Source organism: Hippopotamus amphibius, chromosome 6, assembly GCF_030028045.1.
Source record: "Hippopotamus amphibius kiboko isolate mHipAmp2 chromosome 6, mHipAmp2.hap2, whole genome shotgun sequence".
NCBI classification, from domain to species: Eukaryota; Metazoa; Chordata; class Mammalia; order Artiodactyla; family Hippopotamidae; genus Hippopotamus; species Hippopotamus amphibius.
This window is the reverse complement of record NC_080191.1, coordinates 22,013,906-22,037,580: the sequence shown is the minus strand read 5'-3', so window position 1 is coordinate 22,037,580 and position 23,675 is coordinate 22,013,906. Positions and strand designations below refer to the sequence as shown.

The 23,675-nt window shown below is 36.8% G+C and overlaps 2 protein-coding genes across 2 annotated transcripts in view; both read left to right on the top strand.

Annotated features, from left to right (window-relative positions):
- The window catches only part of LAMA4 (laminin subunit alpha 4), a 133,754-nt gene that overhangs the window by 87,220 nt on the left and 22,859 nt on the right, over window positions 1-23,675 (top strand). The window contains exons 15-26 of the mRNA XM_057738716.1: window positions 1,178-1,319; window positions 1,925-2,021; window positions 7,159-7,275; window positions 9,052-9,231; window positions 11,957-12,096; window positions 14,301-14,477; window positions 15,149-15,294; window positions 16,151-16,313; window positions 17,203-17,336; window positions 17,810-17,981; window positions 20,482-20,613; window positions 21,708-21,850. Coding sequence (XP_057594699.1) covers window positions 1,178-1,319; window positions 1,925-2,021; window positions 7,159-7,275; window positions 9,052-9,231; window positions 11,957-12,096; window positions 14,301-14,477; window positions 15,149-15,294; window positions 16,151-16,313; window positions 17,203-17,336; window positions 17,810-17,981; window positions 20,482-20,613; window positions 21,708-21,850 — 1,743 coding nt within the window. The remainder of the gene's footprint in view (window positions 1-1,177; window positions 1,320-1,924; window positions 2,022-7,158; window positions 7,276-9,051; window positions 9,232-11,956; window positions 12,097-14,300; window positions 14,478-15,148; window positions 15,295-16,150; window positions 16,314-17,202; window positions 17,337-17,809; window positions 17,982-20,481; window positions 20,614-21,707; window positions 21,851-23,675) is intronic.
- Window positions 5,232-6,044, top strand: LOC130855298 (transcription factor BTF3-like). The gene has a single exon (XM_057738717.1). It carries the CDS (start codon window positions 5,314-5,316, stop codon window positions 5,785-5,787), a length of 474 nt encoding a protein of 157 aa, XP_057594700.1. The 5' UTR covers window positions 5,232-5,313; the 3' UTR covers window positions 5,788-6,044.

Here is a 23,675-nt window from a genome sequence, read left to right as displayed (position 1 = left end):
CATCAATGTCTGGATTTGGGGAAAAAGTATGAAACTGGTGGATTTAAGACTGAGTCAAATTAAGACAAAGGATTTAGGATGAGCTGCAGGAGAGGGGGTGGGGTTCATATTATAGAGGAAGAAAAAGTGTTTGTCAGTAATATGAATTATTGTGTGGATACATGTGCCGTTTGAAATTTCTATTTAGGAAATAGTTTAGATACAATAATAAATCCTGAGATTTACTGGGTGCCAGGCATGGAACCAAGCATTATGCATATTTTATCCCCTTTGGACCTCACATCAGTCCTCTGAACTACATACTGTTATCAACACCTATGTGAGGGTGTCCAGTGCATGATGGGTGTCAGTAAATTTTAGAGGAACCTTATAGGGGCCAGAAGGGACAAAGGCAGAGAACGTGGTGTCAAGGCAGGGGTGGTTGTGAGGTGAGGCTGTGCACTTAAGTGAGGCAGCTGAGCCTCAGGAGTGAGACACAGCTTAACCATGTTTGCCCTGGGCAAGCTCTGCACCCTGCCTCAGAGCCTCAGCAACTTTTATGGAAAAAGGAATAACACGGTCAACTTCATGGGTGCGGCAAGATTTGGAGACATAATATATGGAACGGGGCTAGCCCAGTGTGTGCACATGATGCTCAATACGTGTTATAACCTTTCTTAAAGAAAAATGTGGTCTGTTATATAAAAGAAGGAAAAAAGATTGAATAAATAGAGCGAAACCAACTAATAGGTAACACCGGCTGAGGTTATGCACCCTCTCCAAGAGCCTTAGTTTCTCAGCCAGGAAGGGAATAACAGTGCTGATTCGGGTAAGCGGTAGGTGGGGATGCTTGTGGGCTCATTCCTCTGCCTGACGCCACCACAGAAACAAACTCTTGCTTGAAGAGGTGCAGACACTGCTTTTAAATCAGCATTTCCTTTCCCTGAGGCTACTCCCAGGCAGGCAGTTGCCAAGGAGCCAAAACTAGGTGAAGTCTTGAGGGAACCAAAAGCAGAGGAATGCAAAAAAAAGTGCCCCTAGGAAAGGCAGCTCTGGAAAACCTTGCCCAGCCAGGTGACTTTAAATAACAGGAAGGAAGTACCTTTGGTCCCAGAAGTATTCCAGTCAGGCCCGAAAAATGGCCCTATTTCCTAAGGAGGTAAGAAGGGGAAATAATGCCAGGTTTGTTCATTAACAGGAATTTGCACAGTTCAGATATGAATGGGCTGGTGCAGAAGGCTTTGGACGCTTCAAATGTCTATGAAAATATTGCCAGTTATGTTAGTGAAGCCAATGAAACAGCAGAGCAGGCTTTGAACATCACTGATCGAATTTATGATGTGAGTATTCCCCTATTTTAACATTCATTTACAGGTTGCCTTTTGCTGGCTTATGACTTTTCTGTTTCCTAATGTCATCTCTTGAGCTTCCCATGTAATACAAATGGCAGAAAGGGCAGGAGAACTAAGAAAAGACCATTTTATTTATGTTACAAATGTTTCAGTAATGCAAGTTCTTCAAGATGTCATACTCCAGTCAGCGAATGCCAATTTCTTTGACAGCTTTTTTAAACCAAAGTCCCTGAATAAAAAATATCTAAGGCTAGTTCCTGCTGACAGAAAAGATACTTTATGCATACATTCAGATTTCCTCAACTCAAAAATTGTTTATTCACCAGCTTCTTCATAACAAGCACTTTGGTGGGGCCTTGTCCAGGAACTATTCCAAGTTCACTGAATTTTCCTCAGAAACCATTTATCTTGAAAATGTCAAGGATATTATTTTCTCATGTTCACATTTGACCATGATTTTGAGCTATGAAAATGAAGCTGTATGAATTTTGCTTGGTGTTTAGCAGATAAACTGTATCATTTAAATCCTAGAACGATGAAAAGTTGATTTCTTCTGCTGGCATTCTTACTCTCTCCATCCAATTTCTTTGTAGGCTGTGAGTGGGATTGATACGCAAATCATTTACCATAAAGATGAGAGTGAGAACCTCCTCAATCAAGCCAGAGAGCTGCAAGCAAGGGCAGATTCTAGTAAATATCTTCACTTTCCTGTCTTCCTTTGATTTATAGCTACTTCCCTCCTTTCACACAGTGTTTGTGCATATAAACAGAGGTTTCAGAATTCTAGGATTAAAGAATAACTTGTTTCATCTGAATAATAAAGAAGCAAGTATTAGATATTTTAAAATAAATTGTGGTTTTAAAAAATTACATGTGGTAAAATTACATGGAAACATATAGTTATCCAACATTTAGTGGATATTCTTGCTAATTAAAAAGGCTGATTAATAGAAACTTACTATAAATACCAATTTTCAAGGAGATAATACCATAATACCATAAAATACACTTAACACTAAAATAATATTGCACATAATGTGACCTTCCTTGAACAATTCAGAAGGCCCTTTAAAATTTTACCGTGAAGGGGTGGGTCAGCACTGTGAGAGTCAGGAGGACAGGGTACCACAAAGCCATCTGGTTTTTTGCACTTTCTTGTAGTTTGTGTTCTACACGTTTGCTGTATTTAGCACAGGCCTAATGACCACATAGAAAGAAGCACTTCCAAAGGCTGGTGTCTGCGTCTGCTAAATCAAGTACATCCAAGAGTGGGAGAGGGAGGAAAAAAATAAAAGTGAAATCATTTCAGTTAATTTTGAATCTTATGAGTTACTTCTAAAAACAACCGAACTAAGAATTTTACTGAACCTTACTCATCTCTGAGGTAATGAATTCATTCCTAAGAATATACAAGCATTAGCTAATGAGGTTGCAAATCCATCATCTAGCTAACTTCTACCATCTAAAAACAAAGACCAAGTTTGAAAGTGAAAATTTCATGTGATTTTTATCAAAGCAATTAATCTCAAGTCTAACTGTGCATTTTCTCTTTTTTAAATGTAGAGCCACTATATAGAGAAAATAAATGTATTTGCTTTCCAAATGCAGACTATTTAACTATTTAATTACCATAAAGCAGTTATTATCTGGGTAAACAAAGACAATAAAAATGCTGTTTCTTCATTCTAATTAATTCATTACACAAGTCTAGTCTTAAACATGCTCTTTAGAAGAGAATTAGAATATTAGCAGTGAAGAATTAGAATATTTGTAATAAAATATTTTTGGATAAATGTCATATCTGTGTAGTGCTTTTGTTTGTGAAGAACACAATATGTGGGTCTTCATGATGCAGTGACTTAAGTATTTTATTCTCCTTGATAATTTGCAAGGTATTTTCGAATCCTGTTGTTATTGAGTTGTTGAACCTCATGAAAGCAATTTTTCTATTCTGACAATGTTATCTCTTCAAAGTTCCTTATTTTATGTGTAGATAAATCTCTCTGCTTTGGTCTCTTTGAATATTTTGCAGATCTGGTCACCTATTTCATGATCTTGTTTGGTTAAATCCCTTCATATGTTTATTTGCAAAAGGGACACTGATGGGGAGTTAGGACTGTGTGGATCCCTTTAGAAAATATGCATGTTTATAATATAAATTCATATTTTCAAATTGAACCATATTCATCTATTGAGTTACACTGTAATTTCAGTGTTAATTCATTTCCAAATGAGTTTCAGTGATCAGTAATCTTTATTTACCAGATTTCCTTTTTTTCATTATCTATATCAAATAGCAACCTGTAATACTCTCAGGAAGCTGCTGTTTTTTAAAATCTTCTACTGAATTCATTTGTAAGATGAAAAATGCTTATGTGAGACAGTGAGTTCCAAATAGGACAGACTTTTTATGAAGCATAACTTCTTATAAACATCCAGCCCAAAATAGACTTTCTCCTATTTTTATCAAAAACTTCAAATATAGTTAAATATATTCTTTCTCAGTATATCAGCCAGTGTTTTTTTGCAGTAACAAGACCCAAAAGGAAGAGCTGAATAGATTGCTTATATCACAGTATTCAAAAATTGAAACTAAAAGAGGGAGAGAGGGTGCAAAACAACTGCAAAGTATGTTTAAGACCCTCCTTGAATTCTGGGAAATTATTGGCACTACCCAGAGGAAGCAAGAAAGAAGTGCTTCTACTTTGGTTACATTGTACTTGGTATAAGTACATTGACAGAGTCAACTAAGCATCACCCATGTATACCCATTATACACATGTATGGGGAAAAATAACTGAACAATAAACCAAGCACACCAAGACTGTATAATTGAAAAGAGACAGTACACCATGGGAGAATACGTTTACAAGCCCATTGGAGAGAAAGAAAAGAAGGATGGGAAGTGCAGAAATTATTTTTCTGTTTGTCAAGAAACATACATTTCCTGATGCTTTGGAAGTAAACAAAGCATGAAACAAGAATTCTTGGGAAAGTTGATCCTTCAGTTCAGGCGACATTATATCATAACTTTAGATTTGTGCCAAGATAGCCCCAATTAGGGTCTATGCTACAAGCACATTTTCAAGAATAGTTTTTTAAGAAAAGAACCAATTATCTAAACTGATACAAGAACAAATAGAAAATCTGATAGAACTGTATGTACGTGCATGTGTATAATAAATCTAATCAGTAATTTAAGCCCTCCCACAAAGAAATCTCAAGGCTCAGATGGCTCCACCAGTTAATTCTCCAAAACACTTAAAGAAGAAATAACACCATTAGTATATACATTCTGTCAGGAAATAGAAAAGGAGGAAATATTCTCTTTTTCTCTGAAGGCAACGAAACTTAGATATCAAAACCTAAGGACATTATAAACAAGGAAAAATATAAGCCAAATTCTCTCATAAACAGAGATGTGAAAATCCCAATCAAGATATTAGCCAATCAAATCTAGCATACATAAAAATGGTAATGCATGACCAAGTTAGGTTTATTCCACAATTTCGATGATATTTTAACATTTAAAACATCAAAAGCAATTCACCACATTTACAGAACATAGGAGAACATTCATATGCTTATCTCACTATATACAGGAAGATATAAAACTCACTACCCACTCATGTTTAAAAACAAACTCATAGCAAACTAGAAATAGAGGAAAACTTCCATAATCTAATAAAGAATAATAAAATAATATTCAACAAACAGACATACCGAAATATTGAAAGCATATCCATTAAGATTGGAAATAAGACAAGGATTCCCCACATTATCAATTCAGTGCATAAATATCCAGTTTAATTCTCTGTAAAACAATTAGAAATTACCTTTTTAAAATAACACCATTTGTGGCCATCTTGCCTCCCCGCGTGTGTGAGCCTTAACTCAGCTGGTCTACCCGAGACCCCCTGAGCGCCAACCCTAGTCCCCCGCGCAGCCCCATTTCCGCTCCAACAAGGTGAAAGAAACTATCATGAACCAGGAGAAACTTGCCACACTGCAGGCACAAGTGCGCGTTGGTGGGAAAGGAACTGCTCGCAGAAAGAAGAAGGTGGTTCATAGAACAGCCACAGCAGATGACAAAAAAATTCAGTTCTCTTTAGAGAAGTTAGGGGTAAATAATATCTCTGGTATTGAAGAGGTGAATATGTTGACGAACCAAGGAACAGTGATCCACGTTAACAACCCTAACGTTCAGGCATCTCTGGCAGCAAACACGTTCACCATTACAGGCCATGCTGAGACAAAGCAGCTGACAGAAATGCTACCGAGCATCTTAAACCAGCTTGGCGCAGACAGTCTGACCAGTGTAAGGAGACTGGCTGAAGCTCTGCCCAAACAATCTGTGGATGGAAAAGCACCACTTGCTACTGGAGAGGATGATGATGATGAAGTTCCAGATCTTGTGGAGAATTTTGATGAGGCTTCCAAGAATGAAGCAAACTGAATTGAGTCAACTTCTGAAGAAGATAAATCTTGAAGAAGTTACTGGGAGCTGCTATTTTATATTATGACTGCTTTTTAAAATTTTGTTTATGGATCTGATAAAATCTAGATCTCTAATATTTTTAAGCCCAAGCCCCTGGACACTGCAGCTCTTTTCAGTTTTTGCTTATATACAATTCATTCTTTGCAGCTAATTAAAGCTGAAGAAGCCTGGGAATAAAGTTTGAAACAAAGATTAATAAAGTTCTTTGCTTAGTAAATAAATAAATAAATAAATAAATAATAACACCATTTGTAGTAACATCAGATACTTAGGAATAAATCTGATGAAAGATGCTAATATCTTTATACATAAAACTATAATACACTACTTAAGAAATTAAAAGATGATCTAAATAAATGGAAATCAAAATGAGAATTTAGATCTAAGGAAGAAAAAATAAAAACTGTATTCATTAAGTAGAAGACTTGAATTTGTAAAAATAACAGTTTCTGCCAAAAGTTATCTATAGATTCAATATAACCTCAAAGTACCAGAACTGTATATACATATACAGGATGTTTCTAGAATTTCTTTGGAAATGGGGGTGGGTGGGAATAGGCAAGAATAGCCAGCACAATCTTGAAGAATAGAAGAAAAAAAAATCTGGAAGACTTAAATTACCCAATATCAAGACTTAGAACTGTACAGAAATTGACAGTGATACAAAAAATAAAGTTACAATACTCTATCATTTCTTTTGAATAAAGCTTAAAAATAGATACAACTAATGGACAGAGATGGGATTCAGAATAGTGGTCACCTTTGGGTAATCATGGAGGTCCCAGGAAACTGTAAGGGGCTAATAATGCTTTTAAAAATGCTTTTCTTGACCTGGGCACTGGTTGTATTTTGTGCTCAGTTTGTGAAAATTCATCAAGCTGTGCACTTATAATGGTGTACCCATTTCTTGATGGGTGTTGTGTATCAATTAAAATTTTATTAATTAAGAAAAAAATTCTTATCTAACTAGTTATCACCATAAGTATAGAAAGATCTTTTCAGCTCTTTATCAATTGTGCTATTCGGTGTTGTTAGTCACAGCAGTGCTATATTTTTCAATCAAAACTGTTAGCCATTATCTGTACATCCTTTATGAGTTACTTTATGACATCCTACGTCACTCCCAAGCAATGTTACAAGTTTTCCGCAATCCTTTACCTCTGACTTGAAATACCATTTTCCAGAATTTGCGTTCTGTGTTTATATATCATATTCAGAATATTGCATATGAATCCATGGTACAAACCAGAATTTTCCTTGGTGAAATAGAGATTTTTTTTTCTTGGCATCTTTGCCCTACTTGTAATTTTTTTGGCTTCTTCTCCACAGGCAACGACAAGGCAGTGGCTGACACCAGCAGGCGCGTAGGTGGAGCCCTAGCAAGGAAGAGTGCCCTCAGAAACAGATTAAATGATGCCATTAAGAGACTACAAGCCACAGAGAGAGGTGAGGATCTCAGACAGAGCTTAAGCCTCATCTGTTTGTTCACTAGTGTTAAGATAAACCTTTGAGGAAAGAGTAAGTGATTCTTTGCTTATTAGTCTTTTTATAAATAAATATTGCTTTCTGATGACAAAAGAAACTGTTTATCTCTCTCTCTCTCTCTCTCTTTCTCACAGACAGACACACACACACACACACACACACACAAAATTCCTGGAAAATAATAAAAGCTGTAGTTATATCAGCTAGGGTTGACAATTAAATTTCAGAGCATTTTCCTCCAATGTGTGTGTGTGTGTGTGTGTGTGTGTGTGTGCATGCACACACATGCATGTCAATGAGATCATGATGTTTATACTATCTGGTAACCTACTTTCTTGTGAACATCCTTTTTCATTAACAAACATGCCCTAATTTGGTTATTGGGTTTCTCTGGCCCCAACAGTAAACAGCTGCTCTCTGCTACATGCCATGTCATTCTTATAGTGCAAGCAGGGAGACCACCAAGCCAGAGAGAGAAACAAGAGCACGCATGTTGCCTCATCTGGAACTACAGTGGTATCTTAGAAAGATGTGATTGGAAGCAGATGTGCCTTTCCTGGCATGGTGAAAGTTAACATGTTACTGCCGGATGTGGTGTTTCACTACACAGAGCAAATCCAGCTACAGAACTATAGGACGCCAAAGCCCTGGCCAGGAGGGTGTCACAGCATCATCAGAGCTACCACATGCTAAGCACTGGGCTGTGTTTTACAAACATTGTCTCCTGTGGGAAAGTATTGCTGTTGCCTGAAAGGCTGATGTGAACCCTGAGGCTTGTCGATGTTAGAGAACTTGCTCCGAGAGGCACGGCAACAAAAAGAAGCAGACCCACGATTCAAAGCTACATCCATCAGAGTTCAGAGCATGTGAGGTTGAGTTAAATGTTTCTTCAGTTAAAAAAATAATTGAAGCTACAGCCTCACCTGAGTGATTTTTAATTGTTTTTAATTACAGAAATAATACATAACCATTACAGGAAAAATTAGAAAATACAGATAAAAAAAGAGAAAGAAATCTTTTATAATCTCGTTACCCAGGAAAAAACCCTTTTGTTGTAAACTTATATTGTTTTTATTTTAAATATATAACAAAAAATTTTTCACTATAGATCTCTTTTTTTTTTTTTATTTTTTTGGCACACGGGCTTAGTTGCTTTGTGGCATGTGGGATCTTCCTGGAGCTGGGATCGAACCCGTGACCTCTGTATTGGTAGGCAGATTCCTAACCACTGCACCACCTAGGAAGCCCTATAGATTGCTTTTGAAACTTGCTTTCTTATTCAAAAATACCTTTCCTTACCAATTTGCTTCTATACTAGAGCTCCATCTTTACGGCAGAGGGTGTCCCACACAGAAGAAAGTGATATTTCCAGTGAATTTCAGACATAAACATTTTATGAGTTAGTATCTCGTGTGCATTTTCTGTAGCTTTCTCACCAGGTCTCTAACCTGAAGAAATACTACTCTTTTTTTAAATTTCCTTTTAATTTGGAAATGTTTTAATTGAACTACGTGATTTTAATGAGGCTTTAGAGTCTTTCAAGCTCACTTGTTAATACTATTTAAAATATTTTTGTGCACCTAACTTACACCATAATTAACATTTATGTAAAGATCTCGGTTTGACTGAAATGCTGAATTTGAGGTCTGTTTCATCCCAGCTATTAAATGGATACTCATGACCCCAGCAAATGCCCTCCTGCTTTGCACAATAAATGTCCTTGTGCTCTGTGTGAAGGTGACGCTCAGCAGCGCCTGGACCAGTCCAAGCTGATCACCGCAGAAGCGAATAAGACCACAGTGGAAGTCCAGCAGGCAACCGCCCCGATGGCTAACAATCTAACCAACTGGTCCCAGAATCTTCAAAATTTTGACTCTTCTGCTTACAACACTGCAGTGGACTCTGCCAGAGACGCAGGTATCACTTAACAACTTCACAATTTGCAGCCAATTGAGGCATTGGCCATTAAACCCTACACATCTTTCGTTAAGAAGCAATTTTTTTATTCAAGTTTGAGATTCGAATACTGAAGAAGTTAGCTTAGAAAAAGATAAAAACTTTTGCTCAGTTCATCTGTCAATATGTATGAATGTGTGTGGACATAGAAGATATATATATATATATTTCCCATAAATAAACACCGAATAGATTGGTTGAGTCCATTTTTTTCTATGTGAAATAATGGTAGCATTTGTTTTTATCAATGTAAGATTAATTCTTTGGAGAAGAAGGGCAATCACATGTTAGAATAAATATGTTAACAAAATATTGGTTTGCTTTTAGGAAAAAAATTTACTAAACAGCACTGCTGTTACTAAACATCATTGCTTTTTCCTTATCTGAGTAAAGCGGGTTATTACCAACAAATACTGAATATGGCTAAATATAACTTAAGCTTCCCATTAAGAAGAAAAGTTTGTTGGCCAACTTGAATATAAACATATAGTAATAAAAATGAAATATGTTGATGTCTACCTAATTAATTTAGCTATACATAGATATTAAAATCACATATTACTTGAGAAATTTTTTCCAGTCTTATATTTTTATTCCATCTCTTTGTACCTCCTAAGTATCAATGTCTTTGTCATGACTAGAACTTCCAGTTCTCCAGCATGGTTTTGCAGACCGTATTCCCTTCACTTCCATCTGGATTAAGAACCAACTTTTTAAATCCATGTATGATCTGTTCATCATTAGAAATTTCATCCCAGGGCACACTATCCATTCCTATAACAGGAAGATAGCTCTTTTATACGCATCTTTTAACAATATGTTCATGAGCTCTTCCATGTAACCACTCAATTTCCTTTGAAACTTAATTTTTAAAAAATTTGTCTACATGATATCCAATATTTACATTTATAAATATTGCCTCAGGAATATTTACTAAATCGGTGTTAATTTTTTTTCCTTCTTGTTCAGTCCGATCAGTGATTCCAGTAACCATCTAGAACTAACACTAATTGTGTGCTTTCCTCAAATAGCATTTTGTGGTTCAAAACAAAATAAATGAAAAAGCGTACCATGATATGAGACTTCATAAAGACTCTAAAGTGGCTCCCTTTCTCTGAGAGAATTGAGGGCAGAGAAACCCTGTTTTGAACACATTTTCATAATTAACACAATGTAATGCTTTAAACATACTTTACTGCCTCTGATGTTAAAGACTATTATACTATGACAATAGCCATTTTATAGTATAGCTCTTGTGGTCAGTGATCCAAATAACAAATATTTACCCCTGTATTAACAAATGCACTAAACTGATAGTAGCTATTATTTACCTAATTTCATTCCTTTTGCTGGAGAAGCACCTTGTTTCCTAAGTACAGAAAAGGGAAGTTTCCTAGGTTCTCATTGACATATTCTCCTGAATCTGAGTTTAGTTTGGCCCCAGGAAGAGGCTTGCTTTTGTTCAGCTGCTAATGCTTAGGTAGGAGTTTGCCCAAAGACACTGATTTTCTAATCCAGTGGTTCTCAAACACGTGTCACCATCAAAATCACCTGGGCCCCACCTCCATGTTGCTGGTGTCGGGACCACACATTGAGAACCACTGCTTCAGTCCATGAAACTTTGGAGAAAATTATGCCATTCTCTGTGTTTTGGATTTCTTTCATCAAAAGAAAGATTTGTATCCTTATGATTTGTGCTCTTTTCACTGTGAACGTTATATATCCACTCTCCCCCCGCACAAAAAAAGTAACCTAAAAAGTCAGTATGACCTGCTCATACCATCACCATTGTCTGGAATCATAGACTATGGCTGCCCCCTCACCTTGGCACAGCTGCCACTTTTCTGGATGCTCCCTTGCTTCTTCCATCCAGCTCTGCCTCTGCTGGGACCACTGCAGTGGCACTGTGATGTGTGCACAGGCATCTTGCAAAACAAGATGCCACCTCCTTTTGCCCAGTATTCATTTTGACCTGTTATATCAGTTATATTAGAAATGCAAGCAGAACTTGTGCTATATAGTGAAAGGAACATCTGTGTATTTGTCATGGGTCCTTCTCTTTAGGAATGTACATTATGTGTCAGCTTGCTCTGCATACAATTTATAGATCAATATATATTATAAATGTCTCAAGAACTGATTATGCTTTGGGCTTAACTATTAATTTTTTCAGAATTAAAAATGATTTCTTATAGTTCTACCAGAAGTAACCATGTATTTGTTTTTGGGGTTTTTTTTTTACAAATTTATTTTATTTATTCATTTATTGGCTATGTTGGGTCTTTGTTGCTGTGCATGGGCTTTCTCTAGTTGTGGCAAGAGGGGGCCACTCTTCATTGCAGTATGTGGGCTCATTGTGGTGGCCTCTCTTGTTGTGAAGCACGGGCTTCTAGGCACACGGGCTTCAGTAGTTGTGGCATGTGGGCTCAGTAATTGTGGCTCATGGGCTCTAGAGCGCAGGCTCAGTAGTTGTGGCACCCAGGTTTAGTTGCTCTGAGGCATGTGGGATCTTCCTGGACCAGGGCTTGAACCTGAACCTGTATCCCCTACATTGGCAGGCAGATTCTTAACCACTGCACCACCTGGGAAGTCCAGTAGCTATGTATTTGTTGTCTCTTCACCTGATTCCTGAAGTAGACTTAATACTGAGATATCTACTCAAGTGATTAATTTTTTTTAACTGCAGTTGGAAATCTGACAGAGGTTGTCCCTCAGCTCCTGGATCAGCTTCGTACAGTAGAGCAGAAGCGGCCTGCAAGCAACGTTTCTGCCAGCATTCAGAGGATCCGAGAGCTTATTGCTCAGACCAGAAGTGTTGCCAGCAAGGTAAACAATGAAAGGAGTCGATATCAGTAACTCGGTGATAATGATAGCATGAGGCTGAGCTCAAGCTCCTTGGGCAGCTTCCAGAGCTGGAAGCTTTCTACTATATTATTAAGCTTGTTAGTTCTCAGCCCCATCTGTTCTTTAGAATCACGTGAGGAGCTTTGAAAACTAAACAAATTCCTGGTCCCAATTTCAAAGCAATAATCAGGCTCTCTAGAGGAAGGACTCCAAACTTATATTTTTTTGAAGCTCCTCAGTGATTTTAATGTGTAACCAAGATTAATAAGCACACACTTAACCTAGTCAACAAAGCATGTAGAGCAAAAGGAATCAATGAAAGCCAACCCCACTAAAAGACTCAATTTTATTATTATTATTATTATTATTATTATTCATTATTCATTATCCTAATAGCTGTCTTTGTGCAATTACTGTATGGAATAATCTTGCCCATCTACCTCTTCAAAGAATTCTCTAGTACAACATAGATGATATGAAGCTTTTTCTGACCTCCTTACAGGCTTAACACATAGCGGCTAAACTGAACAATTTCAACAAAGACCCCATTCTGAGATGCTATACGGAAGCAGCACAACATCATAACTAGTGCCAGCATTAATAGGAAACATCCTGACACAACAATTAACATTTTCAGTGTGGCAAAACAGGGCTTGTTCTTGGCCCCCTTTCTAATTTGTTTTTTATTAATTTTATAGATCAGTATTATTTTACAACCAAATTATATGGTTTTATTTTGTCAATTGAGAGTCAGCCTAACAGACTATTGGCCCTAATTACTGACGCAATTAAGAATTGGAAATCAACTATTTTGCAATGAAGGAAATTGTTATTGGTAAATATACCCAATTTTTAAATGATATATGATAATTGGTCCCACACCACAAATCACCTTTTTTAGATACCTTGAAGAACATTTCAAAAAAGATTTATTGTCAAGAAATGGCATTTCCAAAGCTAGGTTTCTGTGAATGCCTTCTGGTAGTTTTCTTTCTATGGAGTAGAATTTGGGGGCCTTGGTCACCTGAAATCATTTTCTGAAGAGCCTTGGCAATGCCTTTGGGAGCCCACACAGATCCCCAAAGGGAGATGCTTTTTATGCAGATATACATCCTTTTCAAACTCTCAATTTTTATAAAGAGACTTTAATCCCATACACTGCTTAATTGTTTATTAAAATTTATTGTCCTTTACTCAACTGGCAACATAGGACAGCTGCACTCTAGGCACTTGGAAATATAATCTTGAACTCTGACCATTAGTATTAACCAAATTAATATTAGTCAACTGATGTAATACATATAATTATTCATAAATATTTGCATAAAGGATGTAAATATACACAGTCCATCCCCTTCTTAATACTCTGAAAATCACCTTGAATCAGACCAGTTCAGCACGTTATATTGGGCCTCTTAGAAATGCATTTACTGAATCATGCTTTGTTGTGATGCCTTTCTAAGGATCATTGTAAGAAACATCTTCGTGAACTCATCATTACAGTTATAATGATAGAGCCAGGCACTGGAAAACACTTTATAGTTATCATCTTGTTCCTTTCTCGTAACAGATTTATCATCCTCATTTTACAGATGAGGAAACTGCAGGTTAAATGATTTTCTCCTGGTTCCATAGCTAGTAAGTGGCAAAGCCAGGTTTCAAGACCCCAAGTCTTCAAAGCTGGGGTCTTGACCCCTCCCAACTGTCCAGACATGGTCAAGGATATTGCTCACAGCCTCACACCCATGCTCCTCTTTTGAAGACCCTAAGGAGAAGGTCCTCGCTGTATTAATGCCCAAGATTAGTTATTATTCTCCTGATCAAGTAGTTGTTAATTTTATGGGCCTTGTGAATTGTATAACTGACTAAGTATCCCTTCAAGCTATTTAGTTCACCTTAACCAAATATGTAGTTCATTGTGGCATTCTTTCATTTATCCTCATTCTTAAACCTACTTTGTCACTTTTTTGTTTTGCTTTCTTTCACCTCACTTTAAATTTAAACTATATTATCTTCCTAAATCCTTTCTCCAACAAGGTGAGAGGACATAAGTAAACAAAAGCTTGGAAGTCATGAATAAAGCTCAGAGACCTCGTAAGGCATGAGGGAAGCCCATTGAGAACCATGGGAAAGCATTATGCCCATTTCTGCAGGTTACTTTTAATGGAATAATTTTGTAACTCCAGATCCAGGTCTCCATGATGTTTGATGGTCAGTCGGCAGTCGAAGTGCACCCCAAAGCCAGTATGGATGACTTAAAGACCTTTACATCCCTGAGCCTGTACATGAAGCCTCCTCCTATGAAGCAGCCAGAACTGGCTGGGACTGCAGATCAGTTCATCCTATACCTCGGAAGCAAAAACGTACGAGCACATGGTTTTAAATGATGGAATAATGTCAAAAGGGAAGCTAAGTGCTTTTTCTCTTGCCTTAAAGCAAAGCTACCTGTGCAAACAAACAAAATTTCCATTCTAGCACCTCAAAAGGTATAGATCCTTTTAAGGCCAGGACTAAAGTAGTGACTTAAGGACAAGTAATTCCTTCTCTGTGTGGGGTATCTCTGTGGTTTCTTCATATCAGCCTCATACCGCTAAGTTTGAGGAGTCTGAATGCAGCATTTCACAGACATCCAGACTACAGAGGCCTGTTATGTTTAATGCTGAACCCTGCTTTGAAGGTGCATAGCAATCAGTATTGCCAGGCTGCATTATATCCCCAGATTAACCAAACGAGGGTAGCACACGCCTGGCAGCCACCAAATGTCCACAAGCCCGTGGTTGCTTGCCTTCCTGTCCAAGGTCTGTTTGGACAGGCGTGGAGGGCTGGGGGATCAGGGCAGCACACTGATGCAGCCACAGGGAGGCTGGAAAGGAAGAGGTGCTGCCCACTCTAAAAGGCACTTTGGTAATAATTCAAGCCAGACATGCCTTGTATATAGCCAGGCATTTGGATTGCTAATTGTCCTTTAAAGAAATGAGAATGAAAGATGATATTCATTCATATGGATTTCATTTGAGACTTCTTGACATTTCAGGCCAAAAAAGAGTACATGGGTCTTGCAATCAAAAATGATAACCTGGTGTACGTTTATAATTTGGGAACGAAGGATGTAGAGATTCCCTTGGACTCCAAGCCTGTCAGTTCCTGGCCTGCTCACTTCAGCATTGTCAAGATTGAAAGGTAAAGTGAATCTGTGACACGGGGCTCATCTGCAAATTTCATAAAAAATCTATTGAAATGGTACTGATGAACCCAGTGACAGGGCAAGAATAAGGATGCAGATGCAGAGAATGGACTGGAGGACACGGGGTTGGGAGGCAGGGGGTGAAGGGGAAGCTGGGACAAAGTGAGAGAGTAGCATAGACATATATACACTACCAACTGTAAAATAGATAGCTAGTGGGAAGTTGCTGTATAACAGAGGGAGATCAACTCGATGATGGGTGATGCCTTAGAGGGCCAGGACAGGGAGGGTGGGAGGGAGTTGCTGGAGGGAGGGGATATGGGGATATATGTATAAATACAGCTGATTCACTTTGGTGTACCTCAAAAGCTGGTACAAGAGTGTAAAGCAATTATATTACAATAAAGAGCTTAAAAACAAACAAAAAACAAACAACAAAAAAATCTGTTGAATACACTCTCTCATACACACACACACACACACACACACACACACACACACACACACACCAGTCTTTCTATGGATGGTACTCCTCTTTCTTACATTATTCCTGTATTCCTTCACAAATACCTTAGTGGAAAACAAAAAGTTAGAAAAAATAGTCATCACTTCTATATAGCAATCTGATTATTAAATTTTTTTAATCTAGCCAATCCATGAATTAATTCCAAGATGGAATGTCTTTTTTCCCCTTTCCTTTGATTGTTGACTTTCTGTAAATGCTTATGAAAGTGACAAAATCAAATCACCAATTCTGTGATGAAGGGACATTCACATTTTGACATTTAAAAAAATATATATTTTCTGCAAATTGTTTGGCTAATAAAGAGTGAAAATTCTTTATCTGAACAGGGTGGGAAAACACGGAAAGGTGTTTTTGACAGTCCCAAGTCTAAGTAGCACCGCAGAGGAAAAATTTATTAAAAAGGGGGAATTTGCGGGAGATGACTCCTTATTGGATCTGGATCCTGAAGACACCGTGTTTTATGTTGGTGGTGTGCCTTCAAACTTCAAGGTGAGCTATCCAGCTGTATTTTGACATATTGCAAATCTACAGTGATTGTTTTTAGAAATCCATAAAGCCTGCAGTGATTTGGGGGTTAGATGGAAACCTTAATATCTTAAAAAAGAGTTTAGCTAAGTGGGTGGGAGAATTCTGAATCAGTATCTATAAATCTGCTGCATAAATCTGATCTCTGCTACCCATATTTTCATAGTGCCAAATACTTTCAAGCTATAGCTAACACTTGAATATCACTTTATTTCATTCTGATACATGCATATGTAATTAATATCACCCCCATCTACTGCAGGAATGTCTGTACTTTGTGGGTTTATAGCTAATCTTTAGGTTCACAGGTGACAGTTTCAAAAACTGAGTTATCTCAGCAAATATACAGGCATGAGATGAAATACCTAGGATGAGGGATGGGGTGGGCTCCAGAGAGGAAGATGAGACTTGATAAAGGGCACATACAGGAAAGGCCCAGAAACATAGGGAGTTGATCTAGGATTTCAGTTGCAGAACTGTTACTCACTAGTTAGAGGCACATTATTGAACCACTCTGAGAATTTGTCTCTCTCTCTCTCTCTCTTTGTGAGGACAGGAATACCTACCTCACAGAGCTGGTGTGAGGATTGACTTCAGTCATGAATCCACTCTCAGGTGTGTGACTGGCACATAGTATATGCTCAATAAACCCTACCCTCTCTGCTAAGATATGCACAACTGAAAAATCATTGTTAATCTGAGTGATTTAGCATAGAGTAGACACAATCTCAGGTCTAGAAAGATATTTCTACCAATGGGAAGGTCCCCTTGACCTACCGTTTGTCTGTTGTTTGATCTGTGTGGACTGGATGAAATGTGGTCATGGAACAATTCACTTCACTTTGTTTTACAGCTCCCTGCCAGCTTAAACCTGCCTGGCTTCGTTGGCTGTCTGGAATTGGCCACTTTGAATAATGATGTGATCAGCTTGTACAACTTTAAGCACATCTATAACATGGATCCCTCCAAATCAGTGCCCTGTGCCAGGTAAGAAAGTGTTGAGTACTAAAAATTTGATAGCCATGCAAGAGCTGCTGATAGGACAAGTGTAAGTCAATATTCAGGTTTTCAGTCTTTTCTTGGGGGAAACCAGTTTTGAAACTGTATAATGTCATGCCTGCAAACAACTTTTCAGTTCTTCTCTACTACAATGAGCATGCACAATTATTAACAGTGTTAAACTACTTGTTTGCAGCTTTGGTTTCGGATTCCAGAGGCTAGGGTCTCCCTAGAACCTTCTGTTACCTTAGCACATAGGGCAGAGAAAAAAAATCCATCACAAACAACTCATTTAAATGCTTCTTTGTATCTCCCATGCAGACATCAGGACTTCATTTAAATGCTGTAAGGCCCATGGAAAATGTCATGAGAATGGGTTAAAAGGGCCTCACTTAAAAAGCATAACAGAAACTGTCATATTCATATGATATATTCATATGATCCTTGCATTTTTATTTCAGAGACAAACTGGCCTTTACTCAGAGTCGGGCTGCCAGCTATTTCTTCGATGGATCTAGTTACGCTGTGGTGAGAGATATCACCAGGCGAGGGAAGTTCGGTCAGGTGACTCGCTTTGACATAGAAGTCAGAACGCCAGCTGACAATGGCCTTGTGCTGCTGATGGTCAACGGAGTGAGTAATAGTAAAAGTCCTTATGATGGGCTTTTTGTGAGAAAAATATTTTCTCCCTTATTGCCTTTACTTTCTGCCATGCATCTTCCTAGAAACCTTCCCGGGTTGAGTTTGTCATGCAATCAAACTGAAGTTTTAGTTTAGAAAACAAAATTGGGTTTTTTTCCTTCAGGAAAGTGATGTCAGCAGTAAGTAAAAGCAGCCATGAGATGCATTTCCCTGCACTACATTTTTTGGATGTGTATTAAATATAACCCCTTTAATAAATTAAGGGAACTTTGAGGAAAATCAGCACCAAGATCTAGGTGAGCATGTGTCTACAGAAATTTAGCACCGACTTTTTAAATCATATGCCCTAATTGGTTAAAAAAACTTTCCATGTTTCATATATGTATATATATACATATACATTTCTTTATTTATTAGTGATATACATATACTACATATGAATATAATATTCAAAACTAGGAAAAAGATAATTTATACAAATATAAAATATTGAATAAAAATAAATATAATTTTAAAATAAAGATGAAGTAAAATAAAATTATTTTTATTTTACTAATGATACAAAAATTATTAATGGCAATGTTAGTGAGAACAGTGTAATTAAATATGCTTAAGTAGTTTTGAAAGTCTCATTAAACTCTTTGTGATACAAAAGTTTTGTCCTGAGTCCAGTTTATTTCAATACTGAGTTTTACTGGCTAACATAACTAGACAAGATACCTCATATAAATAAAAGTGTAGGAAGTATATCATTGACTGTGCTTACTAAACTATGGTATGGTTTTATTCAGTCTCATTCACCAATTGGCAAAAGTTGTCTTTGAAATTCAGCTGGCACATTTTCATCCTTCCTGATGTCAGTTCTTGCAAGCTAATCAGATATTGTATCATTTTGTAAACTTTAACAAAAGAATTCAAGACCGTTAAGAATCTTCATTTCAAAGACTTTTAAACAGGTTAGAAATTTCTTCCAGAAATGTTTTAATAGTGCAAATATGAGAGTTTTTATGGTAGTACACTTGCATTCTTTTCATCAACAAATTTACGTAACAATAGAAATATTTCCAAATGTGTTTTTTAAAAACCATCTCTCCAGAGTACAACTTTCTTCTCCCCCAAAATAGTTTCTCATCCATTGTTATAATGCCCCTACCTTGAAATGACAGATCAAGTATGTTTTTTTTTAGTAGCTAGTAGGTTTCATACTACTAAAAGACATTTGTCATCACAAATAAAGGTCAATAAATTTAGAATAATTCATTTTATAAAGAAAATTTGTAACCCTCTTGAAACTTGACAGCATTTTTAGTAACTTGCAGGAAGTAATCTGCAAACATCTACTTGTCTCAAAATATTTTCACATCCCTGTCTCAATAGAAAATTGCTGTAAATACTCTGTTATTAAGTGACCTCACTCATAAGTCCATGTAACCAGGCACACGTAAGCTTCAATAATTGCAGTAGGCCAAACACAAAGAAATGGGGGGTGGGGGCACTGCCTGCCTTCAGGTGTGGAACTTCGTTCCCAAAGTCTCACATTCCATGTGACTCTAAATCCCGTGAAAATCCATCCAGAGGACAAAATGAAGGCCAAGAGTCAATTCATGTATTAAATATTAAAAGTTGGCTTCTTTCTCTATTTTAGAGTTTTAAAATGAGTATAAATAGAAGTTGAAATATTTTTTTTCTATCCCTCAGTGAACTGTGTTCCACATTCTCAGGAGTATATAAACTCTGCCTGAGATCACCTTCTGTGAAATAGGGACTTTACCATAATACTTTATTTTTCAAATCCATTGAATTCTTGTGTCTATGAACTATCTTCTAAAACAAGCAAGCCTAACCATTAAATTACTTGATTTTATTACAAAATTACTTTGGTTCTTGAATATCACGTGGTCCAAATGCATAATAATTCCATATTTATTTACATAAATCCAGTGTTTCAAAATAATACAGAAATGGCCTTCTTTTTATTATATCCATATTTGCTGATAATTTTCTAAGATTCTTTTCAGCATACCTTGGAATTATTTTTCAATGTTACCAATTTTTTTTTTTTTTTCAATGTTACCAATTTTGCTCTTAAAATGAAATGTAATTACATCTATTGGCCTGTTATAACTTTAAAAAGTTGCCTTAAAAAAGGGCAGTTGAATACATATGGTCTATAATACTTTGTTTTCAAGATTGTTAAAGGTCAATAAGGTAAATTTAAAATTTCATTAATTCACAAGGTAAATGAAAAACAATAGAAGATAGTTGTTTTAAATTGTGCATAAATAATAAAGCTTTGGTATATAAATATGAGACAACTGCTGATATGGATGTAGTTGTGATTTTTATTTCATGATAAGAATATCATGAGATTTCTTTAGTTTTCAAACAGTTTCAATAGCAAAGAATACAGTGTTGTTTCTCAAATTCAGCTAAACCTGCTCTTTCATAATAGCAGACACTCACATTTTATAACTTTTTTTCTTCTCCACAGAGTATGTTTTTCAGCCTGGAAATGCGCAATGGATACCTACATGTGTTCTATGACTTTGGGTTTAGCAATGGCCCTGTGCATCTTGAAGACACAATGAAGAAAGCTCAAATTAATGATGCAAAATACCATGAGGTACTAATCATTGCAGTTTGAGTGTTGTGTTTTATTTGTATTTGGATCTACTGATCTAACCAGATGGTCAAATGAGATAGGTGAGATAGTAATTAAACTGAACACTTTCACATGTAAAAACCAAGTGAAAGGCCCTCACCTACTCAACTGCAAGATATCATTTGCTTTAAAAGAATTGTTAATTTTGTCATATTGGAGTTTCTAATATAAGAGTCAGTGAAGGTTCATTTTAATTGCTTCATTGAGCAAAAGACTCCTGTAAATACTCTATATCTTGATTACAATGGCACTTCTATACATTTGTTGAAAATGAGAGTGTAGATGCACAGCCATTGTTTTGCTTTTTCCTTGAGTCACATTAAATATAAAGAGTAGATATAAGTAAATAATTTCCTTTTAAACCATTTATCTAAAACTTAGAAAATACTAACAAAGATCTTCTTATAAAGAAAACCCACAGAGAATAATCTTCAGTCTTGAAACAGATCTGAAGTATACTGATAATATATTTCATCTATTTTCACTAACAACTACTTTAAATCTACACTTTAATAAAATATATAAAAGGCATAGTATCTTTTAAGTTGAACTGAAATTCAGACAGTAGAGGCTATATTTCTGTTTTCAGTTCAAAGTCCATAACCTTCATGAGGGTGGTTTACAATAAAAGAATATTTTAACTATTTCTCTGACTAGCATTTTCCCACATTAATTAAAGCTTCTCACTATGCCACCAAAAAATGACACCTAGCAACATGCAGTCCAAGGTCCAAAAGGTACCTGTTTATAATTCTTTTCCTGCATCCCCTCAAAGGGGCAAAATAAAACAGTTGGTCTCATAACAAAATTTTTCTTGGGCTAGCTCTGTCTCTATATGGAAGTCTTTCTCCAGCAAATGTGAACTTCTGGTTGTATAAGTAAAGAGTTTTCATGTCTGTGAGTAAGAAAGGAAGATCTATTCCCCGCTTTGTGAATAAGCAAGCATAAGAACATGGAGGCCCAGCTGTTGCAACCAGAAGAATTAAAATATATAGCAGTCTTCAAAAAAGTGATTGTTAAGCAGTGATCAACTTACGATACATTATTTCTCCCAGATCTCAATCATTTACCACAATGATAAGAAAATGATTTTGGTAGTTGACAGACGACATGTCAAGAGCATGGATAATGAAAAGATGAAAATACCTTTTACAGACATATACATTGGAGGAGCTCCCCCAGAAATCTTACACTCAAGGTAAGCTTTTTTGTTGTTGTTAAGCTGCTTGTTCCTAACCGTGCACTGGGCTGAGGAGTCAACATCCAGGAGAGGTGTACTAAATGTTTGAGCATTCCCACCCACTGCTTCTGTGCACGTGCACAGGAGCACACATTCAGTCATCCACCGCTGGGCCCTGTGCAGCTAGTCTTCGTCACCCCCTTAAATTATTATCTAGTAGATATGATCTACAGTTTTCTTTAATTATTTATTACTCTTAGAGCATAATCTAATGCAGTGTTTCTTATCCGTGAGAGGAAAGGTGGAGCATGTGTATTATGTGAAAACAAAGAAGCATTGTGTCCATTTACTTTTGTTTTAGTATTAATTTAGACATATTTGAACTATCAAATAGCATCTTTGGGTAAACAAAAATTTTAAGCCTATCCCAGGGGTTGTGAATTAAGTATAGTGAAACATGATTCTAATATATTCAAAAATTCAACTATCTCTTATTACAATCAATTCATAGCATCAGAGACTCTTAAAACTGAGAGACAATGTTAGGATATTCCAGTCCAGTCACTGTCAACCCTGGTTCTCATTAGAATAACCTAGAGAACTTTTATAAATATTATTACCCATGACCATTCTCCAGATACTCTGATTGTTCTGGGATGAGGCCCCAACTTTAAGCTTCCTTTCCAAACTAAATATCCTCTTCAATTCCTTCAGCCATGCCACATGGGGTCTTTAACCATTATGGTTGCTGTATGTGCACCTCCGTCTGTCAATTAGCATGGTCATCTAGGTATGATCTTGTCGGAGCAGAATACAGTGGGACTGTTACCCCTCAGTTTGGCCAGTGTTTACCTAAGATACATTGAAGTCATTGTAACTTGCTCAGAATTAACTTCATATTCATACAATATCCAATAACATGTTCTCGTGCACTTCCTATCTGTTAGGCATAATGATGGATACTAGGATTACAGTTTTGAGCAAAATGCCATCCTTGATCTTAAAGGATTTCTTCCTTTCCTGTTGCTCCAAAGGCCCAATGTTCGCTAAAAACTTATCTAGCCTTGGTTAATTAGTGTGTTGCAGGTACAGTAAAGACAAGTAAATGAGGGCTTCCCTGGTGGCACAGTGGTTAAGAATCCACCTGCCAATGCAGGGGACACGGGTTCGAGCCCTGGTCCAGGAAGATCCCACGTGCCGCGGAGCAGCTAAGCCCGTGCGCCACAACTACTGAAGCCCACACACCTAGAGCCCGTGCCCACAAGAAAAGCCACCGCAATGAGAGCCCGCGCACTGCAATGAAGAGTAGCCCCTGCTCTCCGCAACTTCAGAAAGCCTACACACAGCAGTGAAGACCCAATGCAGCCAATTAAAAAAAAAAAAGACAAGTAAATGAGTTCATGACCCAAGTGGATTAGTGGAAGACTGAAGACCTGGGTTCAAATGCTAACTTACCACTTGTGACAAGAAAAAAAAAATGAAAACAAAACAATATTTCTCAGTTTCACTTTATAGGTAAACCATGTGACATTGCCAAGAGTTCACAGTTTTTGACCCACATATATGTCAGTTCATTGTGGTTCATCTATTAATCATCTGTAAAAGGGAAATAATAGCATCACCATCTATATCACTGAATTGCTATACAGATAAAATGAGCTAATATAAGTTAAAGGATCTTGAAAACTACAAAGAAGTAAACAAATTGGCTTCATGTGGAATAAAGCTGTTCTATATGCAAAGATTAGACATTACTGCGTGCTTATGAAAGAAAGCATCAGAATATGAATAATGATAAAGCTATTAAAAATAACTATAAATAAAATCAAATTTTATATCCTAC

What these genes read in the sequence shown, in the direction of transcription:
- LOC130855298 (XM_057738717.1), top strand. Translation starts at nt 5,314, where the DNA reads ATGAACCAGGAGAAACTTGCCACACTGCAGGCACAAGTGCGCGTTGGT.